Source organism: Fusarium oxysporum, chromosome III (genome assembly GCF_013085055.1).
Source record: "Fusarium oxysporum Fo47 chromosome III, complete sequence".
Taxonomy (NCBI): domain Eukaryota; kingdom Fungi; phylum Ascomycota; class Sordariomycetes; order Hypocreales; family Nectriaceae; genus Fusarium; species Fusarium oxysporum.
This window is the reverse complement of record NC_072842.1, coordinates 746,714-768,758: the sequence shown is the minus strand read 5'-3', so window position 1 is coordinate 768,758 and position 22,045 is coordinate 746,714. Positions and strand designations below refer to the sequence as shown.

At 48.4% G+C, this 22,045-nt stretch overlaps 7 protein-coding genes across 7 annotated transcripts; 2 read left to right on the top strand and 5 right to left on the bottom strand.

Annotated features, from left to right (window-relative positions):
• Window positions 1-711: 711 nt before the first annotated feature.
• On the top strand, window positions 712-3,355 carry FOBCDRAFT_289516 (OPT oligopeptide transporter protein-domain-containing protein; the record flags this gene model as incomplete). The annotated part of the gene is made up of 2 exons (XM_054703703.2): window positions 712-2,341; window positions 2,379-3,355. The coding sequence occupies 2 exons, from the start codon at window positions 712-714 to the stop codon at window positions 3,272-3,274; spliced, it is 2,526 nt and encodes an 841-aa protein (XP_054559678.1). The 3' UTR covers window positions 3,275-3,355.
• A 2,709-nt stretch (window positions 3,356-6,064) lies between these two features.
• FOBCDRAFT_19570 (uncharacterized protein) lies at window positions 6,065-7,838 on the top strand. The gene has a single exon (XM_031175430.3). It carries the CDS (start codon window positions 6,549-6,551, stop codon window positions 7,578-7,580), a length of 1,032 nt encoding a protein of 343 aa, XP_031046563.1. The 5' UTR covers window positions 6,065-6,548; the 3' UTR covers window positions 7,581-7,838.
• A 981-nt stretch (window positions 7,839-8,819) lies between these two features.
• FOBCDRAFT_216796 (peptidase M24, structural domain-containing protein) lies at window positions 8,820-10,994 on the bottom strand. The gene is made up of 6 exons (XM_031175425.3): window positions 10,655-10,994; window positions 9,853-10,604; window positions 9,544-9,807; window positions 9,333-9,497; window positions 9,195-9,281; window positions 8,820-9,147 (listed from the first exon to the last, which is right to left on the bottom strand). The coding sequence occupies exons 1-6, from the start codon at window positions 10,695-10,697 to the stop codon at window positions 9,091-9,093; spliced, it is 1,368 nt and encodes a 455-aa protein (XP_031046558.3). The 5' UTR covers window positions 10,698-10,994; the 3' UTR covers window positions 8,820-9,090.
• A 240-nt stretch (window positions 10,995-11,234) lies between these two features.
• On the bottom strand, window positions 11,235-12,840 carry FOBCDRAFT_19556 (cyclin-domain-containing protein). The gene has a single exon (XM_054703702.2). It carries the CDS (start codon window positions 12,494-12,496, stop codon window positions 11,489-11,491), a length of 1,008 nt encoding a protein of 335 aa, XP_054559677.1. The 5' UTR covers window positions 12,497-12,840; the 3' UTR covers window positions 11,235-11,488.
• A 2,814-nt stretch (window positions 12,841-15,654) lies between these two features.
• On the bottom strand, window positions 15,655-16,505 carry FOBCDRAFT_198163 (uncharacterized protein; the record flags this gene model as incomplete). The annotated part of the gene is made up of 4 exons (XM_059608905.1): window positions 15,655-15,821; window positions 15,860-16,178; window positions 16,235-16,255; window positions 16,350-16,505. 4 exons carry the CDS (start codon window positions 16,503-16,505, stop codon window positions 15,655-15,657), a joined length of 663 nt encoding a protein of 220 aa, XP_059464377.1.
• Window positions 16,506-17,269: 764 nt separating this feature from the next.
• Window positions 17,270-19,676, bottom strand: FOBCDRAFT_248609 (thiamine pyrophosphate enzyme, N-terminal TPP binding domain-containing protein). The gene is made up of 4 exons (XM_031175423.3): window positions 19,617-19,676; window positions 19,069-19,483; window positions 17,689-19,021; window positions 17,270-17,641 (listed from the first exon to the last, which is right to left on the bottom strand). The coding sequence occupies exons 2-4, from the start codon at window positions 19,468-19,470 to the stop codon at window positions 17,382-17,384; spliced, it is 1,995 nt and encodes a 664-aa protein (XP_031046556.2). The 5' UTR covers window positions 19,471-19,483; window positions 19,617-19,676; the 3' UTR covers window positions 17,270-17,381.
• A 740-nt stretch (window positions 19,677-20,416) lies between these two features.
• FOBCDRAFT_316568 (uncharacterized protein) lies at window positions 20,417-21,924 on the bottom strand (the record flags this gene model as incomplete). The annotated part of the gene is made up of 4 exons (XM_031175421.2): window positions 20,417-21,379; window positions 21,425-21,632; window positions 21,677-21,822; window positions 21,880-21,924. The coding sequence occupies 4 exons, from the start codon at window positions 21,922-21,924 to the stop codon at window positions 20,417-20,419; spliced, it is 1,362 nt and encodes a 453-aa protein (XP_031046554.2).
• Between the last annotated feature and the right edge of the window lie 121 nt (window positions 21,925-22,045).

The window sequence follows — 22,045 nt, the reverse complement described above, 5'->3', positions numbered from 1 at the left end:
AATCCGTCGTCGAACTTTCTGAGCAATTGGTGAGACCAGCGAAGAGGGACTACGACCTCTGTTGTAGAAGCTGCGGAGGGCTGCGGCGCATATGAGGTTTAAGTTCTCCCAGCAGCTTGGATGAACGGCCCATATCTCCACGCGGAATCGGTTATAGAAGGCGAATGGCATACAGAACATCTTGATGACCGCTTGTTGGCTCATTGACTTTGAGCCTCAAAGTTTTTTTTTAGCGTTTACTATCGAATCCGAAATACCAACTGCGTTCAACATAAACGCCGCATCCAAGTTTCCTCCGTCATTCTTTTCCCAGAATACTTCGAGCCTTTGACTACAGTAATAGCTACTCAGCAAGCCCCCTGAGGTTATCTCGAGGTGGTTCATGTGATTTGTCGCTTGAGGCCGATGCTTATGGTTCTTGCTTCACAGAGTTACTAAAGCTATAGACACCGACTGCATTGAGTTTGCTTTCAGACTGTTCCCGAGGCTAATACTCCTACCAGCTGATGGTTTCGAAGCATCTAATGAGCCAATTCGTCTGAAGCGATGAGAGACTCTGATACAACGTTCCATGTCATTCTTCTCATCAGGAGGTTATCGGGAACCTAATTGCCCATCAGCTGTGTGTAGTTGATTCGACAAGATCTGGAGTAAAAGATCCTTCTTCCTTGACTGGCTTGCAGAGACGTGATTGTCTTCACAATACATGTAATGGCTTCCCTACAACAACTAAGGACAACCACTACAGATGGCGATATTACTCTTGTGGACATCATATCTCGAATCAATGACAAACCAAAGCAAAACGGCAGTAGCAGCCGAGAGAAAAACGAGCAACAAGACCCAAGAGAACCCCTCAAAGACATCCTAAGGAGGCTTGTGGAAGAGCACGAGCATGACCAGAATTTCCCCGACGACCTTCTCAACCGGGCGCGCGAATATCTCGAGAACGAACATGACGAGCAACAAGATGCTCTGGCCCGGCTCAGCATCTCTAGAGAATTCGAGGCTCAAAAGGAATTGATGCTAGATGGCACCATCTATCCTGAAGTCCGAGCTGTTGTGGATGACACGGACGACCCGACCTTGCCAGTCGGCACATTCAGAGTATTCCTTTTGGGAACAATTTTTGCAATCGTTGGCACTGGAGTCGAACAGTTCTTTTCACTTCGAATGCCTCCTATTGGACTTTCGACATTTATTGTACAGATATTAGCGTTGCCCGTGGGGAAGTTGTTGGCGAAATGGCTGCCGACGAGGAAATTTCGGGTGTTTTTGTGGGAGTTCACACTCAATCCAGGACCGTTCAACCAAAAGGAGCAGATTCTCATCGCAATGATGGCAAATGTGACATTTGGCGGCTCTGCAATTGGAGCCTACATCGTGAGCATCATTCAAGTCCTGAAACTCGATGTCTTTTACGGAGAGAAGAACCTCTCGAATAGTATCCCTTGGCAAATCCTCGCGCTCATATCGACCCAGTTCATGGGATATGGATGTGCAGGTCTTGTTCGAAGGTTTCTGGTATACCCGCCGTCAATGATCTGGCCAAAGGCTTTGGCGAATATTGCACTTGCCAAGGCGTTGAACAAGGATAATGGACATTCAGAAGATACAGTGCATGGGTGGAAATTGTCGCGATACAAGTTCTTCTTAATCTGCTTTACTTCCATGTTCTTCTACTTCTGGATTCCCAATTACTTGTTCAAAGCTCTTTACTTGTTCAACTGGCCGACATGGATATCACCAGGCAACGTCACACTCGCCCTCATAGCTGGATCAACCTGCGGTTTGGGCCTCAACCCCTTACCAACATTAGACTGGAACGTCGCCACCTATCTCGGCGACCCTATAGTAACACCCTTCTTCACACTCATGAACTTTGCAAGCGGCATGGCAATATGGGGCTTCATAGTCGCGCCGCTGGTGTACTTCAACAATGTCTGGGACACGGGCTACCTCCCTATCAACAACAACTACATCTACGACAACCACGGCTCGCGGTACAACATCTCGCGCGTATTGCTGCCCGAACTTACGCTTAATCAGACCGCGTACCACGAGTACAGTGTCCCCCTCATGACTTCCACTCAGGTGATCAAGTATGCGGCTGCCTTTATGATATATGTTGCTACACCCGTGCACATGTACCTCTGGCACCGTAAGGATATCATGTCTGGAATACGAGCTTGTTGGGCACGGAAGTCGCGAGACGAGGAGTTTAACGATGTGCACAACCGTCTTATGTCTGCGTATCCGGAGTGTCCTCACTGGTGGTACATTGTCATTCTTGTTGCGTCTTTCATCATCGCCTGTGTCTCGGTGAGCCTGTGGCCAACAGGTATGCCAATACATGCCAATATGGGGCATCGTTCTAGCTGTCCTCTTCACCGTCGTGTTGCAAATTCCGATTGGGATGCTCTTGGCCGTTACGAACTTAGAGGTTTCAACACGTATCCTTTCCCAGCTTATTGCTGGCTATGTGTTCGAGGGCCGGCCAATTCCGAACATGATATTCAAGATGTTCAGTTTCATGTCGACACATCAGTCGCTCAACTTTTCTGGTGATCTCAAGCTTGCGCACTATGCCAAGATTCCACCGAGGTGGGCATTTGCAGCACAGGTTTATGCGACGCTTCTGGCAGGTTTCGTTGCGCTGGGCGTGAATCACTGGTTACTTCGCAACGTCGAGGACGTGTGTCAAGCGCATCAGAAAGACCGCTTCACGTGTCCCCGTACGCACACTTTCTTTATGTCCTCGGTGATATGGGGCGTCGTCGGACCACGTCGATTGTTCGGTACGCAAGGCCCCTACCGGGCCATCACATACACAATCCCCATCGGTGTCATATTTCCCATAGCCGTATACCTCCTCTCTAAGCGGTGGCCCAACGCTTTCTGGCGCAACGTCAACGCGCCAGTCCTATTCTCAGGACCGATGGCATGGGCTCCTTACAACTGGAGCTACGTGCAGGGCTCGGTGGTTCTAGCGTTCGTGTTCAACAAGGTGATCAAGAGGCGGTACGCGGCGTGGTGGAAGAAGTACGCGTACGTGCTGACGAGTTCTATGAGCGCGGCTATTGGTATTTCTGGCGCGGTGATGTACTTTGCGGTGCAGCATACGGGGGTTAAGTTGGATTGGTGGGGGAACAGGGTTCAGACGGAAGGTGTTGATCAACGGGGTTTTCTGGCAGGTGGAAAGGTTGTCGACTGTTCGATGCTGAAGGTGCCTGAGAAGGGTTACTATGATATCGGGTTTGAGTGGAAGGTGTAAGTCACAGTTGGTTCTGTGCTGAGAAGTTGTTTGCGCATCGACAAAGTAACGGAAGTGTTTCATTATCTGCCTACTAAACCGTTAAGTTTTCCAACGCAGTTAATATATTTTTAACATTCCATACAGATATTGTCCATAAGCATTTGATAACAACCTAATCTTAGACTTGAATAGCACAAACTCATAGTGATCTCACCAGGACCTTTTCTTGGGAGGCGAGGGCCAAGAATAGCAACACGAGTGTTCCTGACAGCTGACACACTTAGGTTAATAATTAGACTTTGCCTTTACATATTTAGCAACTGAATTTGCCATCAACGTCTGCCTGTTAACCGCGCGCGGATAATGAAACATGCGGCCACAAACGCGCCGTCGATCGGCAACCTGACAACATCGCCACTTTGTTGGTTGTTGTTGGTTCTGCATATATTACTATTTCGGTAAGACCAGAATGATGACCGAAATGGTTACGAAGCACCAATCATCTGATACACAGTCAAGAGCTGCGATGAGACTGAAACAGGGCGCCAGAGGAATTTATCTTAAATAAACTTTATCATGATAAACGTATGATCGTTCGAGGGTGGGCGTTTGGTGTCGAAGATGCAAGTGAAAGTCGCGTACCCGGGAGCTCGGTTCGGCGCTTGGAGTTAAGACGGGAGAGTCAGCCTGTCAATCGCTGTAATGGACATTCGAGATGGAACAAAATCATGGCCATCGGAATTAAGAAGCACGCGTGAGAACATCGTGTGTAAGCTGAATTCGAAGGAAGAGGCAACCAGAAGCATGCGGAGTTAAGTCAACAAGGAAGAGAAAAGCGATGATGGAATCGTCCGTAGGGAATGAGGTATATCAACCCAAACATGAAAGCTACTGCGCCTACTCTGCTCTCACTCTGAGGGACAGGGAGCGAGGCAGTGCCACAGAAGCGAACGAGCTACAGCAGAAAATCACCGGGGTCAAGGTTCTGCCTTACAGGGCTGGATTGCGCCATTCCGCTTTAGGTCTTGGAGATGGGGTCGAGTTTGAGGCCTTTGCTCAGCCCTTTTTTCTTCTTCAATGGATGCATCATACATGCATGCATTAATTCTTGATCGAGATGCTGCTACATGAGAGAATTAAATTTCAAACTGCGAAACACTCTTTTGAGAAATCAGAAGATCTTTTCGGTGAGGCAGCCAAAAAGGCAATCGTCCTAGTATTGGGGGCCGTTTCCTGCGTTAGTCTTATCGGAAGAGGCAGCACTCTCTCGGTACCGGAAGAGTCTAAAATCCGCACCTTGGGTGGTATTTTGGCTGTCATGAGCCAATAGAATAATGGAATTGTTGCTAATGCCTGTCTATGTAACTGTGCCGCGAGCTGGGGGAATCACACAAATTGGACTATGGGTTTCTGAGTCCTTGGCTTGGGACTTTGGTTACTTCTCGTTTCATTACCGAGGGAAAAGGGAAACGTCCTTTTGGGCCTGAAGCTATTCGCACCAGGTCGTGTAACGCTGCAATGCGCATTTGACAAGTCTACATGGGATGACGTACGCGCGCCCTTGGTCCTACATACTTTGAAAATGCTCTTCTGGCATCTTCCAACGGTTTTTGATCACGTTCTGCATCATTGTGCAAGCCCAGTTGAACTGTGCGTCCCGATATGACAAGCATAGGTAGGTTCATCTGTACGATATTAGTTCCCGCTGCATGTCAAAAGGAAGAGGCATCCAATGAATCCTTGACGTTGATCAAACCTGTTTGTCTGACAATGATGATATTGATGCGAGGCTGAACAAAGAACGGTTCCAGTCAATCTTGAAGAATGGTAGTGATCCTGGTTAGCTTAGGGCTGAGGCTGTGAGAACCGGCGTCGATTTTTAGGCGGACCCAAGCCTCGATAGGCGTCCCCCAGCACTGCCCGCGATTTGGATGAGTGGACAGGGGGTGACTCAGAGCGAATGAGGAAGAGGTCACCGAATGCAGAACATTACATTTTTTGAGTAGCACTTGCATACCTAGCTAGGGAAGAATGGTACTTACACTTTAGTCCTTGACAAGGTTTTGGTTGGTCTAGAGGCGTTTTGGTCTGCAGACCATTTTTCTGCGAGTCCTTGATGACTCAATCGCCGGGGGATCCCATGATGCAGGATAATGGGTATTGTAACTTAGTCTTTGGCCGAAGGACATTTTCGAGTCCGACGGACAAACTCGCGTAGCAACAGAGGGAACGAAATAGACTCGGGATAGTAAACTTGTTGGTCGAGATGCCTTTTCTTCTTCTTCTTCATGATATCTGTTGGTGATAATTTTAGGGTCATGTTTCAACCGTGGCCGCGTGTTGTCGGCCATTGAAGTCCTAGATTACGTTGTTGCTCAATTGTAAAATCCCAATTCATCTGCCCATGAGTTGATTCTTGTTTTAATTACGGGATTGTCACTTGTCGTCCGTGTCCTGATCTCCCGCTTCGACACCCGTTTCTCGATCCCACTAGCCTTCCAATTGATTAAACCTGTGATGCTCATTGACTCTGTGGTTCTGGCGGTTCGAACCAACAGTGCCTGTCATGGGTGGCCGTGGCTGAGATGACCCAGGGGGGAGTCACCGGCATGGGCATTTTCCTTGGGGGCCAGGACTAGACAGGGATCACTGCTAGTGGCCGCAGACGGTAGGCAGAAACGGCCTTCTCCACCTTCAAGGCTGCCTTCTGGCTGTACTGTAGAGAACCAAGCCTCTGGGAGGGAACACCACCCTTTTTGCAAGTACTACAGGCCTCTTTGTATATATCTTCGAACCGCTTGCGAACCACTCACTTACACCACAACCAACATCACACTACTGCACACACTCTCAAAAACCAACCCCAGGCACCAACACCCCATATTTTACACTTACTCTACAAGACGTACAGTAAAGTCTGGTCTAGTTTAGTCCCCAGGCATCCAATTACTACAAAGTCACTCGGTACTTGGCTTACACAGCTTTCAAACTACCCTTCCTCATTTCTATATAACCCACCCCCATCTGCCACTCTCTCAACAACCAAACAAAACACTCAATTCATCTTACACAAACACTACTATAAGAGCTTGAACTTTTCTTTCTCTTCAAACTGTCTTCTCAACAATCACCTCTTATCATTGAGAACATCGTCCACAACCGTCATCGTCGAAGCAGCACTTCTTCACCACCTGAGCAGACTATAACAAGAACACATCGTCTGCCTCCGGTTGTCATCCAAGAGGATCCCCCACAGCGCAACAGTCGCTTAGAACCTCACACCACCGACACAATGTGCACTACAAACATCTACACATACGTCCACCCCGATGGACGCCGCGAGCAGTGGTCTCAACCTACGCTCTGCACAAACTCTCGCCATGGACAAGTCTGCGCCAGCAACTTTTTGTTCGAGCACCCAGTCCAATACGTTCCCGCTCCCTACGACGCTTCTTCTTACCCTTACGCTACTCAACTCCCTCCTACGCCTCAGTATAGCCCTGCTCCCTCTACACCGTCGGGTTCATACCGCTCAGGAGATGAATCAGACCGCTCGTACACCAGCAACGGTAGCAAGAAGCGATCATCTGGAGTCTACATCAACGGCCAGAAGGTTCTTGATCTGAACCGTCGTGAGCGTCGACCAAGCTCTCGTCACCAGGAGAGAATTGTCTTGGTGGACAGCCCCCCTACACCGCGCACTCCTCCCCAGCAATGGAATGCCCCTCACACTGCCCCTGCATCACCCATCTCAAACACATACATCGTTGACTCTTCACGGGACCCTAACAAGCGCCGACCCGTCATCGTTGATGAGCGAACTCTTCAGCCTGACCAGCGCCGTGTCCAAATCGAAGTCGTTGACAACCACCACCGCTCCAAGCACCACCGCCACTCATCAAGCGGCTCCCGACACTCCGACCAAGAGGAGGAGCGTCGCCAACGCCGCCGCGAGGAGAAGCGCCGAGAGGAAGCTGAGCTTCGTCTCCGCACTCGCATCGCAGAGGCCAACGCAAAGATTGCCTCTCGACCTGTCGCCCCTGCCCCTGCCCCTCCCAAGCGCTCCGCTACATACAAGCGCCCCTCCGTCGAAGTCGTCGACAGCCAAGCAGTTCTCGCTGATGAGCTTCGACGCCTGAGCTTTGAGGAGGAGCGTCGTGAGGACAAGGCTCGCCGCCTTGCTCGTCGCGAGGAGAAGAAGGAGGAGGAGGCTCAACGCGAGCGTCTCCGTGAGCGCATGCAGCCCAAGCGACGTCTCACAATTGGCGCTGGCAGCAGACGGCCCTCTGAGATGTACGAGCCAGGAGTGTACCGATATGAGTAAACGATATAGTTGAAGAATTTGGTCTTGTATCACTTTGATCTGTTTTACATGGAGTTTTTGAAGCAAATGATATTTAGCGATTAGACTTGGGATTGGGAATTATTCTGTATACGTTTTTAGGGAGTTTGATATTGGGATTTGGATACCAGTGGGCAAGGCAATGAGCCGATTTTAAGGATTACAGAACACTTAGTTAGATACAAGCCACAAAACAGAAGAAAAAAAAAGGAACTCAGAATGGGTTTTGTTTTTTGAATACTTTGGTTCCTGCTTGCATTACTGTGAATGTTTAAGCTGAGATGGCTTGATCGGTTAATTGAGAGAGAGGCTCAATGGCCTGGAGAAGGTGAGACACTGAAGCAGGTACAAGACACTTCACATCAAATGTGCAAGAATAGAAAAACCGGTCTGTCTCATGACTCTAGGACTGAGGGTGTGCGAGTTCAGTGTAAGTAGAGTAGGCTGCACACCAAGACATGATGATCTCCTTCGCCAAAATTGTAAATCAACCGACTTCCAAAACATATCACGATATCTCAAGAATTCACCCCTCGGCATCAAAGTGTAAAAAATAAGGGAACCTCAAAACACCGAAGGATCGCGCATGCATACATCGTGAATCAGAACAAGGATAGTCCAACCAAAGTTCTTTTTTTGCCCCGGGGGTGGAGTGGAGACACACCGAAAAACACCAAGAATCGAAAGATGGGGTCGTTTTGGGACTTTGGTGAAGCTTCATCTTGAGTCGCCGTGGAATCAAGTTATTCTGCGAAGATGGGGTTAGTTAAATGCGAGTTGGGGGCGTATTTTGGATCTTGGGTTAATGCCCAGAGGCATAGCATGAATTGCTGTTTTGATATTGGGAGGCATATTGAATTGAGCAACAAGGGTTTATGAGTGCTTTTTTTCGGGGGGGTTTGTCTTGCCGCAATCAGTGGCATTTCAGTTGGAATCTCTCCATTGTCCGATTGCCTTGTCTGCCTAAAAATGTCCTACACTAAGGGATAGATGGAGTTTTCGCAACCCCGCTCATGATGTGCCGATCGAGACATTAGCCGACAGGGCCTCATGACACCTTGTTTCTCAAGGCACCCATGGGTGGGTAGTTCGCTTCTGGGGCGGGCATATGGCGGGGTTAAGTGACTGATGTACCTACCTGTATGTATGTCTGAGATAGTTCTCCAGTGAGTCACTGTTGATCTATGGCGAGATGATAGCATGTTTGATAGAGTACGTTTTGGGAAATCACCGAACATGCCAAGAGTTCAGCATCTGCCGTCAAGTCATGTACCGACGTGAATATGTGAGTGCAAATAGATTTGGTAAAGATAGTGACAGACTAAACTATCATACGAATGTAAACTCAGGCAGGCATGTTGAAGCCAGACCGTAGCTATATGCAGTGGTGTTGGGACTACTGCCCAGCAGCAGGAAATGTTGTTGAAACCATTCCGATATCATGTTGAACCCTTCCCATTCCCAATTTCACAAATATTGAATCATTCTCAATTTAGTAGTCACTTCCACGACTAATGACCTCCTTATGCGACTCTCGAAGCAGAATAGTCTACAATCATTAGCATCACATAGCTTTACAAGCAGACATCAACTTACATGCTCGAACTGCGCCGAGTAAGAACCCTTGATATCAGCGAGCGGTTCATACGCTTCAAGAATGCCATTCGAGACCAAAGAGTTTAGCTTTATAACCCGTCAGTAATCTTCCCCCTCACATACGGTTATAGCACTTACACCAGCGAGATATCGCTCTTGGCCTAAACGCTCAAGATATCGACGACAAAAGACAATAGTACCAAACTGCTCACGAATGACCTTATAAAGTCTATTCGCCGACGCAAATGGTAGGTTGACATGTCTCGGCGCATCATGATGCAAACCGTAGCCATAAATGCCCACCTACACTCATCAGCAACAACCCAACTCACTGAACATGCACACTTACATCGTCGTAAAGTCGTCCAGTGCCGGTTGTACCAAACGTCTCAATGGCAAACACTTCACCTTCCTCCATCTTAGTCTGATCACTGTTCTTGATAAACGGGATCGACTTTCCACCGTGGATCTGGTAGTGCTTGATGTTGTGCGCTGAGATGTTGCGGACGGGTTTGACGGGGTATGTCTTGCCGTTGATTTCAACCTCGTAGCTCTCCATTGCTTCTTGGATTGCGGCGCTGACGTCGCAGATACGAACGTCGATTCCAGAAGCCTGCAGTTGTCAGACATGTAATATATGAGTGAGTGAAATGCTTACCTTGATGCCGCTGTTGGTAGCATCTTTGACGGCATTCAGAAGATTATCGTAGGTAGGGTCAAACGACATGGTGAATGCACTATCAACGATCCAACCATTGATCTGCACGCCGAAGTCAACCTTCATGACATCCTCATACTTGAGAACAACATCCTTCTGACCAGGATTAGGCGTATAATGCGCAGTTTCATGGTTCAAGCAAAGGCCGGTCGGAAACCCCATTCCAGCCTTGAGGTTATCACCAGGTTCAATACCCTGATTCCCCAAAAGCGCGCGCACGCCATCTTCAATACCATTAGCGATATCAATGAGTTTATCACCCGGCTTGACGTTCTGCTGCGTCCACTGTCGGACCTGACGATGAACTTCAGCAGCCTTTCGATAATCGTTCAGAAACTCTGGGTCTTCGAGCTGTCGACGACCCATGAAGCGAAGTTCTTTAGCTGTGGTACGAGCGGTGTTGTAATCCTGAATTTCACCAGCGGGAAACTCTTTGAAGAGATCACTCAGCGGGACTCTGGGAGGTGAAGATTGCTGTGTAGGAGCCTTCTTCTTCTTCTTTGGCTTTCTCTTTTTCTTCTTCTTACCAGCGCCGTCGGTTAACGGTCCGGTAGGAGTGTTGTTATCATCATCGTCGTCGTCGTCGTCGTCGCCCCCTTCGCCTCCCAAACTACCGTCGCCATCGCGGGCAAGATGAGCGCCAAGTGGCTCTCCGCCTGCAGAGGATGGTTTGGACGAGAGTGGTCCTTGGCCTGATATGTGTAAGTGATATGCTATGTGTACGAAGGGCTATGAGATGTACCATTTCCTCCAGAGTGATCGTCTTCAGATGTCTTGGCGCCCATTTCGACATGAACGCTGCTTCAAATCCCAGAGTTGTTGATGAGTGACTGAAGTGAGGTGAGATGACGATAATGGATGGGGTGTTATAAGATGGGGTAAGCGGTTATCTGTGGCAGAAACGAATATGGAAATGCAGCACATGGACCATCAGGATCACTAGCTTCACAATGATAGGACAAGCCTGATAGCAGTGAATTCTTCAGACAGTGTATCGGTGTGCTATTGACGAAGTCCATCGTGAAGCTGTACAGACTTAGGAAGTAGACGGCAATTGATCCCCAGTGGACCCGTATTGTTTATGGAGTACTGACTCGCTCGAATACTACGTCCTGTTTACACGACGGCTATACGGAGTTATGTGGATTCTTAGAACATTCCAAATCGAAAGGCCATGATGGGTCCATCACGCAGCGGGTCTTGGTGGACCCCTCGTAAAGAATGAAGACCCTGATTACGAGTCAAGTAGTTCCCTTGGCTTCGTAGATCGTCGCGGCCACATCGCAAGAACACGTGGGAATGATGGAAGCGATGGACGGGAATATGCTGAAAAGTCTGGGTATAAATTCATGATGCACTCCAACATATATGCCTCTCATCTCATAATGCCACGCCTAGACTATGTGCAAGGTAAAAAGCCATGTACAATGCTCGTGCTAAACACCATAAAGTACGGCGCCCCAAAAATAAAAAACAAAATGACATGCAGATTCCGTGCTCTCAAATGTCCCAAACCATGATGCGTGAAATATAGGTAAATAGGGTAAGTAGGTGAGCCAGCTGTCTATGCTGCTGGCTAAACCCCGCCGCGTGACCGAGGCTTGAGGTTTAATATAGGAACATCAGCATTATCGAAGCCGTGATGCGATGTGCGATCTCTCAGTCGCTCGTAGTGTTTCCGTAGTCGAGTCTCACCAACAACTAGTTCGAATCCAACCAGGAAACAGAAGCTTATCTCCAACCTGGCCAGTTCTGCTTCACTGACGCCACCCACCTTAGCCATCTTGGCATGAGGATAAGATAGATCTTCAAGAGCTTTCATGGCAACTCTAAGACCAGCCAGGACTAAACGATGTGCGTTGCGCCGGGTGACAGGGATAGCTCGCTCCTCAACGGCTAACCGGTGTATATACAGTGATGTCGCGAGGTATACTGCGGTGCTCATGGGACAGAATTGGTGTAGTCGCTGAAGATATTGGTTGATAGTGATCGGAGGCTCATTCTTGCTGTAGAATTTGCGTGTTATAGCGCTGTGCTGCAAATTGACAGGCTGAGAATCGGCTCCCACGACAACATAAGGCTCTGATTGAGGTGGCGGCGACATGAGACCTGGGTGAGGCTTCAGTCGCACACCATCAATATTCCCTGACTCTGGTTGATTGTCATGCACAGGCTCAGGCTTATCTTTGGCAGCCAATCTCTTAGCCTCAAGCTCAGCCTGTTTCCTCAATTTCGCCAGATTCTTATCAGAGTATGATCGCACAATATTCTCCTTCTCGGCTTGCATGCCACTCATGTGCGGCACGGTAGGAGATTTTGGCGGTGGTGTCGGAGGTACATCGCCCGTTATCCTGACAAGAAGCTCGACGCCAGCGCTCAGCAGAGCGAGTGCTTCTGCTGGTGACATCTCGAAGAGGCCATGATCGGCAGAGGTTTTCGGTGCGGAGGGGTCGTCGGCGATCAAATGAGGATCGGAAGAGGGCACCGGGGGAGGAGGCGGCGGTCGATCAGTCATGGTATCGGGATGTCGCAGTGGAATTGTGCCGGCCTGAGCCTCGGTAGTAACAGCCGTTTGATAAGACATGGCTGGAAAAAGTAAATTGGGTGTAAAAGCTTGGTCGGTGGTCAAGACACAGAGCTATTGACGCGTCTCAATCTCTTAAGGCGCTGGGCAAGATCCGGCTCGACGCCTTTCATGATCTCTCGTTAATCGAGACGTAGTGGAGGAGAGTGAAGAACAATTTGGAGGAAGTTTTCGTATCACGGGCTAGGCCTGTTTTTGTTGTTGCTTTGGGTCGAGTCGGGCGTAGGTAAATAAATGCCAATCCAATCCAATACCAGCGCAAAGTTGCGACCTGTAGTGGGACGAGAATACCGAAGTGGAGTGGCGGGGCCTAAGATCTCGACGTGGGACCCTGGAGGAGTAAGTGCAGTAGTCGCAGAGGGTCCCGTGAGGGCGTCGAGTCGAGCCTTTATAGTTTATCGAATTCAGATACGGGAGGCATGAGATCGTAACGGTCGAGAGGAAGCGAGCGAGCGAAGCCTGATGATACAAGAGCCGGACCGACTACTTTAGCGTGGCGTTGTTTTAGGTCAAATGAAGGACAAGATGAAGATGAAATGAAATGAGATGAATTGTCCGAGATGAGTCGCGGTCGTGAGACTCGAACTCGCCAGGAAGAGCCTGCGATAAAGAACTCTAAAGAAATCAGATCAAGGATCAAAAGAGAGGTTGCGAGATTAAAAACAGAGACTGTTAATGAAGTGATTTGTTTGCTTTTGTTGACTGTAGGCAATATTGTATGTATCTGTCGGCGGCTGCCCAACCCAAGAAGGGACCTGCCCGCACTTGCACCCGCTTGCACCTGTACCTGCACCAGCAGCAACTAGCCGCACCTTCCTCCCGAGCTTCTTTTTTCATGTCACGAGCACGTGGTGCGGGGGGGAAATAAGATGAGATTTGACTCAATAAGGTAGTCGAGTCTATCTAGCACTGATCAGCAAATGCCTATCGTGATCAATTCCCATATTTTTTGCGTCTTCTTTTTCTTAGTATCGAAAAACTAATCACCTTCTAGTCTTGAAAGTGGAATGCAACGGTACCAATCTTATCAAATTAGGTCCAAGCCAGGACATTCACTCAGATTTAGCCTCCGAGATGGATGAATGGTGTTATTCCACGGTAGACTCCGCATATGAAAGCAGCGTATTTATCGTGTTATCCTGGCAACACTGCAGTAAATACGGGGTATGTTTACGCATGCGGATATATAACCCACTCGTTGAGGATCTAGACCAAAGGGTCTTTGGGTTAAACTACTGTATGACCAGCAGAGGAGAAGAGCCGCAAGAGATGATGATCTTCTCTGCCAAGGCACCATTTAGGCGTCGTCTGATGTTTTTCCCGGCGTCTAAACACGGCCACCCCGGATCTGGGCTTCAAGCCTGCTGACCTATCTGCATGAGAAATATCAGAAACTCCATCAGTTACGCGCCATTGCCACGATTTCTCTTTTCTCTTTCAAATCACACAATCTGCGACGAATAATGGGTATCAGTCAACAATTCTGGTGGCGATACGACGAATCACTTACCTGTCCTGGCCAAGTAAATACCACAGAAACAACCTCGGCATGCCCAGCATCAAAGAATAGACTTATAGAAAGAGAAACAAAATTGAAAAATAGTATTAGCAAGGACATAAGAAGACTTTCAACAGATGTTTCATATCCAATTGTAACATGTTCACATGATCAGGCTCCGATACTTGAAAGCGGCACACTTACACACATACCCTACACTCCCATTTTACCGCATCTCGATGGAAAAGAGCTCCTCGACCTGATACTGAAAACGTGTCGCAAGCGCCCTTTTATCCATCGCCAAGTCTTGAACAAATAAACAACTCGGTTGTAGGCAATTTGACATGTTTACATTAAGACCCATGATACCAACATGAGAAGCGGCATTATTGCTCAGTATTTCTTTACCCAGACAAAGAGCATCTCTATACAAACATAGCTCACAACGAACTGATCGTCTCGCTGAAGAACATTCGTAAACACGAATCGCAGTTCAAGATGGAGAAACATATGCTTCAATTTGTTTCACTGACTCAAATTGACCCGAGTGCAAATTTGACTAGTGATGTTGCCCTTGCAACTCTTCAAACAGAGGCGATATCGTTAGTGAAGGACATATTTGGAGCCGAATACTGCCAATACTACGACTATCGGGTATGAAGAACTAAATGGCCCTTCAAGTACTACTAATACTGCCTTTAAAAAGTTCAAAAAGGGTGGGAAACAAACCTCATCAAACACGGAGTCGTCTGGCAGTTCACTTGCTCTGGACGAACCCGCGAGAATACCGCACATTGGTATATTACATCCATAAACTAGGGGTCTTTGTGACCGAACTAATAACACTCAAGATAAAACTCTCGATGAAGGTTGGCGTCGCATAAAGAAACATTTACCAAAGAACCTATAGGAAATAAACCCCCGAGCAGTAGCGTCAGTGCACATCTTGATCGCTTCGTCTGTACGATAGTCAGTGAGCAATGCGCCAGCCATATTATGGTGAATGTTGGCCAAGTCTGGGTTATCTGGTGGAAAAAGGGTTTGTCTTATGTCAATAGCCTTTTGGAACCATGGATATGCCAAAGATGTCTTTCCTTGCTCTCTTTGGATGACTCCCACTGTTGGGCAGAGAGTAGCGTAGATAAGAGTATCTTGCGTTTAGCAGCACATGAATGACGTTTCTAGTAACTCGTCAAATTCACGGGATGAAGCGGTCTCTGTAAGATACCTGAGAAAAGTCACTTAGCAGCCGAACGGTCAACTTGTGGAGGGCTTACCAGGCAGCATTTGACAATAGCCGAACAAATGTACTCGGCGAGTCCCACGGCAACTCATGTAGTTTGAACTTTCGAACATTATATGATAGTGAAGCGGCGTGCTGAATACACTTATTGCAGGCCGGCTAATCTGGATGGAGGGTTTGCATGTGAATCTGCCTTGGAAAGGCCTCAAAGAGGAGTCGCGAAGCATTCAGAAAGGTCGTCTCTCTGCGGCTGGGACCAAGCCAGTCCCGACGTTCGTTCTGAACAAGGCGATGAACCCGATAATTATCAGTGATTGAATCTATGACTATTGAAGATAGCGAGATGAGATTTTGTATCGCCTCATCAACTCTTGTTCACTCAACATTAGCTCCCATAAGCGGGTGGAAGCAGCAAATTTACACCCACGGATCATCCCATGGCCCTTCCTTTCCTATCGGGGTATCATCATCCGGTTTGAACAAATCATCCGGAATAGCATCTTGTACGACGAAACGTGCAACACCGAAGACAGTAACCGAGGTCTCGTCAAGGGAGTCAAAAGAAGAATGGAAAGCAGTGTTGACTGTCAAACTTTCTTGTAGTAAGCATTTTGAGATCGACCTTTCTCGAACAATCGCTCCGAATATCTATCAAAGGACTTGATGAACTGAACAGGAGACATTTGTCGAGAAACCATTTGTGAGGCCATGGGATTGACGGCCAACGGAAGACCATCCAGTTGCCTTGAAAGATTCGAGGCTGCTTCTCGTTCCTCTTTCGAATAGTTGTCACGTTGGATGATGGTGAGCAAGAGAGTCGTCCCCTCTTCTACGGTAGAAGGAGGAACTCTCAACGTGTTTGACACAAGTTGGAACCCGAAATTTTCGTTTCGAGAGTGGTGATTAAGACGGATCCCATCGGTCGGCGCTGAGGGTATGCTCTCCGTTATATGATAGCCATCTTCAACGCTGTCAAAGATCGTGAGCCAATGCTTACCTGTTGCTGATCAAAACCACACTAGCAAAAGGTCAAGAAACACTGACTTGAGTTCACCATGGTAAACAATTCATCCACCAAGTGATTTGGAGTCGGCTTCAACTTTGTGTCTTACAAGTCCATCTTTCCCCATGTTTCCAGTATCAAGATCTTCGACTGCTTCCTTCTCAAACATCTCTTTGGGCAAGAATGCCTTCCAAGGCTGAGTGCGTTGGTCAGGCTGGCTAGACGCTGGTGTCGTTTTGAACTGACTCTCGTTTTCTGGATCCATGGTCTCTTGCTAAAACCCTGTATTTAGGAAAATTAATAACGAGGGCAGGGAAACATACTTTGCTTATATACGTTAGGAGAGATAAATAACTAGGCGATCTAGACTAACAGCAGATTATACTTTTAGGGAAGAATACAGATTTTTCCTGGGGCAGAATTCCAAAGGCGATGCTGAATATCTCTGGCTGTGTTCAGTGGGCCATTTGTTCGAGGTAGTTGATATATAGATGGTCTGCTCTATCCGCCCTGGCTGATCGTCTAGAATCGTGGGAGTTTTTAAGGGCATCCAAGAATGCTCTGTGATATCCTGTGACTGTTAGATTGGTTAGCATCTGTATGTTGAATTGTTTGTTACGTACATATTCGGAATAGCCACTCTGCAGTGCTACAATGGGATGATGCTCAACAAATAGACTCGCAATTCTAGAGACACGAAGATCAGATGATATTGGAGATATACCCCTCCCTAATCAGTACGATATTCACTATACCTTTCCGCAGCCTCGTACCGCCTAATTGTTCAAGTGGTAAGTGTTTTGAAGATGAATCGTTCAGTAAGGATGACCAGTGGCTGCATCCTTGCATTGAAGACTTATGTATGTCAGCCTTCAATTCTGGGGCCGGTTGATCGAGTCGCAGCAAACACCCTAACCATTGTCGCGAAGAATCAGGCTCCCATAAAAGGCAAAGCCCCTCTGACTGAATCCAAGGAAGAGCCATATTCACAGGGGAGGAACCCTTCACGAACCTCATGATCAAAACATTGCTCTTAATGCACCTATGAATGCTACCAGTCTAAACAAATCCCCGGCATTCCAGCACCTAGATCTAAGTCCAGCCCAGAACTCCATATTATCATCTCATCATTCATAAGTCTTTAGCAGTCTGGCGCAACCTTGCAGTCAACCACGGCCGTTTGTCCAGCCTGCACCTTAGCAATCGCCTCCTTCAACACACTATCCAGATCTGATGCCTTGTCAACTCTAGCAGCGTGAATATCTCCACCTGCAGCAGCCTTGGCGATACCAGCATAGTCAGGTACGGGATCGAAGGAAATGTTGATCTCTTCGTTTGTGGCCTTCGATCCGAGACCGTCGGGGTGAACCAAGAGTAGAGATCTGCGAGGAGCGTTCCATCCTGCTATAAGTCAGCATGCTACTCTTGTCATATGTGAGATGACTTACCCTTGTTGTTGAGCACAATGGTCAAGACGGGGATCTTGTATCGTCTTGAGATCCAGTACACGCTACCAGGTACTGTGAAGAGATATGTTCCATCTCCCACAATTTGCACAACAAACTTGCCCTTATTCGTACCACCATTCTCAGCGTCTGTCGCAAGCTTGATACCCAGAGCACCACCACCAGACCAGCCGAGACCACCGCCTCCACAGTTAATCCACGATCCGGGAATTGTGGGTTGAATGTTGTCGTGTACGAAACCAGTGTTGGTAACAGCTTCAATGGCCCAGATTGTATCTTCAGGGCAAAGGTCACGGAGTTTCTTGCTAAGATGGCCAGTGCCGAAGGTATCGTCTGCAAGAGGCTCTGCGGCCTTGGCGATGCTAGCGAGTTTGTTTTCGTGGACTTCAGCACGTTGCTTCTCCGTCTCCGCGGCGTTGACTTCAAGTTTGCTGGCGAATTCCTTCTTGTTAAGAGCTTTAGTAATTTGCTGGACGGCTGTCAAACCATCGGCCTTGTAGCGCGCATCGGCTTGGATATAGTGAGTTGGCATTTGCTGCTTCAGGGGGTCAACATCAATGTGGAAGATCTTTGCATCCTCGCGAGGCTTGCAGCGGGTCTGAACCCAGGGTACGTCGCAGTCCAGAACGACAATGGTATCAGCAGACTCAACAGCATCGTCAACACCAAACTTCAGTCCGATCCAAGCGGGATGGTCAGCGGGGAAGCACATGTCGCAACCGCCAGTGTCCAAGACTCGCAGACCCTTGACTTTATCCGCCAATTCGACAAGCGCAGCCGGTACCTTGTGGTTTCGCCCACTGTACCCTGTAACCAGCAAAGGAGCCTTTGCACCAGCCAAAGCCTCAGCGATCTTATCAACAGCACTTGTAGGAAGACCACCAAGCTCAACCGACTCCCAGTGTTCTTGCTTCAAAGAATAAGGTTTGAGATCAGCCTCGAGAATCTCTCGTGCACTGCACAGATATACAGGACCTTGAGGGTCCGAAGTAGCGAATTGCAGAGCGCGGTTAACCATTTGCTTGACGTTAGCCCCTGTCTTGATCTCGCCAGTGTATCGGCAGTATTGAGAAATGATCTGTTTCTGGTCTGGTACATCTTGGATCCAGTGGATGTACTCTGTGCGACTTCCTCGGTGTTCGCCTTCTTGTGTGAATGGTGAGAGACCAGCGAATACTAACACGGGGGCGCGGCCTGTGGAAGCGTTGTGAACAGCTGCTCCGAGACCCTGAGTTCCAACATCAACGTGGACGATTACACACTGAGGTTTGCCTGTTAATCGGGCGTAGCCATCAGCCATTGACATGGCCACCATCTGATTATGTCAGTTTTGCCCAGAAATGCTCAACGAAATAGGCATACCTCGTTGGGACATGTGATGATCTTGGGGAATTTTCCTTTCTTCTCCCTCTGTCCCTTGACCATAGCCTCAATGATACTAGGATGATCGGTACCCAAGTTCACAAAACAATGGGTGATACCAGCATCCCAGATAGCCTCAAAGAAGGCAAAGGATGCGGTATACATGTCTTCACTTGCTGTTGAGTAAGAACGGTTCATAACTGCTGTGGGTGAAGGTGTGTGAAGAGCTGTTGATGCTTTTGAGTGGCTGGCAGATAGAGACAGAGAGGGGCTTTTTCTATCTCGTTGAGAAAGTGATGAGATTGCTGCGGTGTTGTATCTCCTCGCTGAGGATTGAAGCTGTGCTGGACGACATTTTGAGAGGCCTTGAGCGGCCAATCTGGATCTTTGAAGGAGAGCCATGATGAATTATGTTCTATCACCCGGTTAGTATCTGGATGTGTAGACATGAAGTGAGGATGAGGCTCAGTGATGCATGATGGCGGTGTAAGTGCTACCTCCAAAGCATAAACAAATGCCGAACCTCACTCACTACCTCCGATACTTACTTCAGTATCCCAGTCAATGATCAACACCAATCAGATATGAGGGTGTAAACGAAATGGTTGCTGTAAGAATATTGTAATTGCAACAAGCACAAAACAGAAACAGGCCGGGTTTTGTTGTCAAACTATCGTAACGCCCTTTGTTATGTCCAAGCGGGTCTACACAAATGCCGTGTCTGGCCGTATTCGTTGTGCTCACGCGCGGCAGGTGTGTTACGGTGACAGGATGATGCGGGGTTAGGGAGGGGGGAAGCTAGAGGGTTAACTGTGGAAATAGGGCGTTTTTGACAAGGGGTTCTATCAGTGATGGAATGACATGTTGACATGGGGGACTTTTGACATGATAAGTATCGTAGATAAGGATTGGGCTTCTCGTATATGTTGTATGGAAGATTGGACCACTCACGACTTTGATTGAGAGTTGAGAACTTGATGTATTTGTGTTGAATATGATGTTACCCCAGATTTTGATGGAAGTCCCCCACTAGTTTACGCCAGAAGATCTAGATACGCGGGGAAATGATGCACTAGAAAGCTGAAGCGGGTCAATCTCATTAACAAGAACTCCAACGTGATCGAGCAGCTCGCGACTACAAGAAGTGGAAACATCGGTGAAGCAATTGATACACCTATCCTATCTTTTAGTCTGTCGTAAGGTAAACCAATTTTGTAACACTAATACCCGGCCTCTATCGGCCCCTCCACGGCATCCGTCGGAGCCTCGGAGCCGGCACCTCACAATCTCATTCGTTGGACAAGCTCTCGTGACAGAATGACAGTTCCTTAATCTCAATAATTCCGCTCTAGTCAGCCGGCTCAACGCTCTGCGGATTTCTGAACACCTGATCCGGATCCCACCTCTTCTTTATCTCCTGAAGCCGTTGAAGATTGTCCGCCCAGTAGAGCTCCTGCGCCGCCTTTCGGTCGAGCCATGCGTCGACGTATCCGGCATAAGTGGAGCGTGCGCCCGGAGCCGACCGTTGGATCCGCTCGTGAATCCCGTCCAGGAGCTTCCGAGTCGCTGCCGATACTTTACCCACTCCGATGCCGTAGGATTGATACATGATGACACTGTCCCGGTGTGGGTATGCTGTTGCATTGACGGGTGTATCCATCATGGCGCCGCCCTCGGTATTGAAGATGATTGTGAAAGGTGTCGATTTGCTGCGAGAATCCTCGAGGTATTGAAACAAGTTCGTGATCGCCGTGTCATTTAGAAGATCTTGTTCATTGAGCGACAAGGACTTGGAATAGAACGCTGTCGGAATGCTGGCTAAGGTGCAACCAGCGGCTTCAGCCTCACGAAGCAAATGACCCATCCAGTTTGTAAGCCACACTGCACCCTTGCTGGCACCAGGAAGGCGAGCAGGGATTCCCGACGCCTGGTACTCGGCCTCTGAACCGAAGAAAGTTCCCGTGATGAGGGCCCCTAGAGGTTGAACGACGAAGAGACTTGCGAAACGTCGGTCCATAGTTGGGTCTCCTACCAATGCCTGCCATTCCTTGTATAAGTCGGCCGTTTCGGTTTGCGAGTTAAGAGTAAGGCTGTAGCTGTATTGGACAATATTGCCAGGCTCCGGGCGAGTCTTGACCACGAATCTGGTCACGATCCCGAAACTTGCTCCAGCGCCGCGCATTGCCCAGAAGAGATCTGGTGTTCTGTTTTGGCTGGCGAGGTAGATCGTGCCGTCTGCTGTCACGACCTCCATTTCGACGACGTGATCGAGAGCACCTCCCCACATTCGAGATATAGGTCCAAGGCCGCCCTTGAGTTGTTAGCGAAAAGCAGATATTGGTTGAAGGAGGCCTACCACTGTCAAGTGGCCTCCAGTACCAACACTTGGACAAGTACCATGGGCAATGGCTCGTCTCCCGAATGTATGAAGATTCTTGTCTAGTTCGCCAAGGTTGATGCCTGCTTCAAACGATGCGTACCAAGTTTCATTGTCCATCTCGAAGTCCTTGAGGTTGACTAGGTCGATGGAAACGGCGCCATGGTCGCCTCCCAGGCCATAGTTGCTACTCATTCAGCTTTGTTCTACACGTTCAAAGAGTTAGCCTACCCGTAGGAATGGCCTCCAGACTTTGCCTGCACTTTGAGACCACTCTGTTTGGCGCACTTGACAGTCTCGGAAACTTCAATGACATTCTGAGGACGGACGACAGCAGCTGGAATCACTGGGAACTCGAGATTGAACGGCTTGGCCCACTAAGCGAAGAGCGGATCACTCGGGTACGTGACGCAGGAGCTGCGGTTCGCACAGACGGCATCGAGACAGTCGCGGATGGAGATGCTGTGACCGTTGCCCATATTGAATAGAAAATTGATAGAAAGAAGGATGCTTCTGAAGCGTGTGAGTTTCTTCGTAGGAGAAGAAAGTGGCCTTTTATACATATCGATAAAGATCGTACTAAAATGTCAGGCGGTTCTA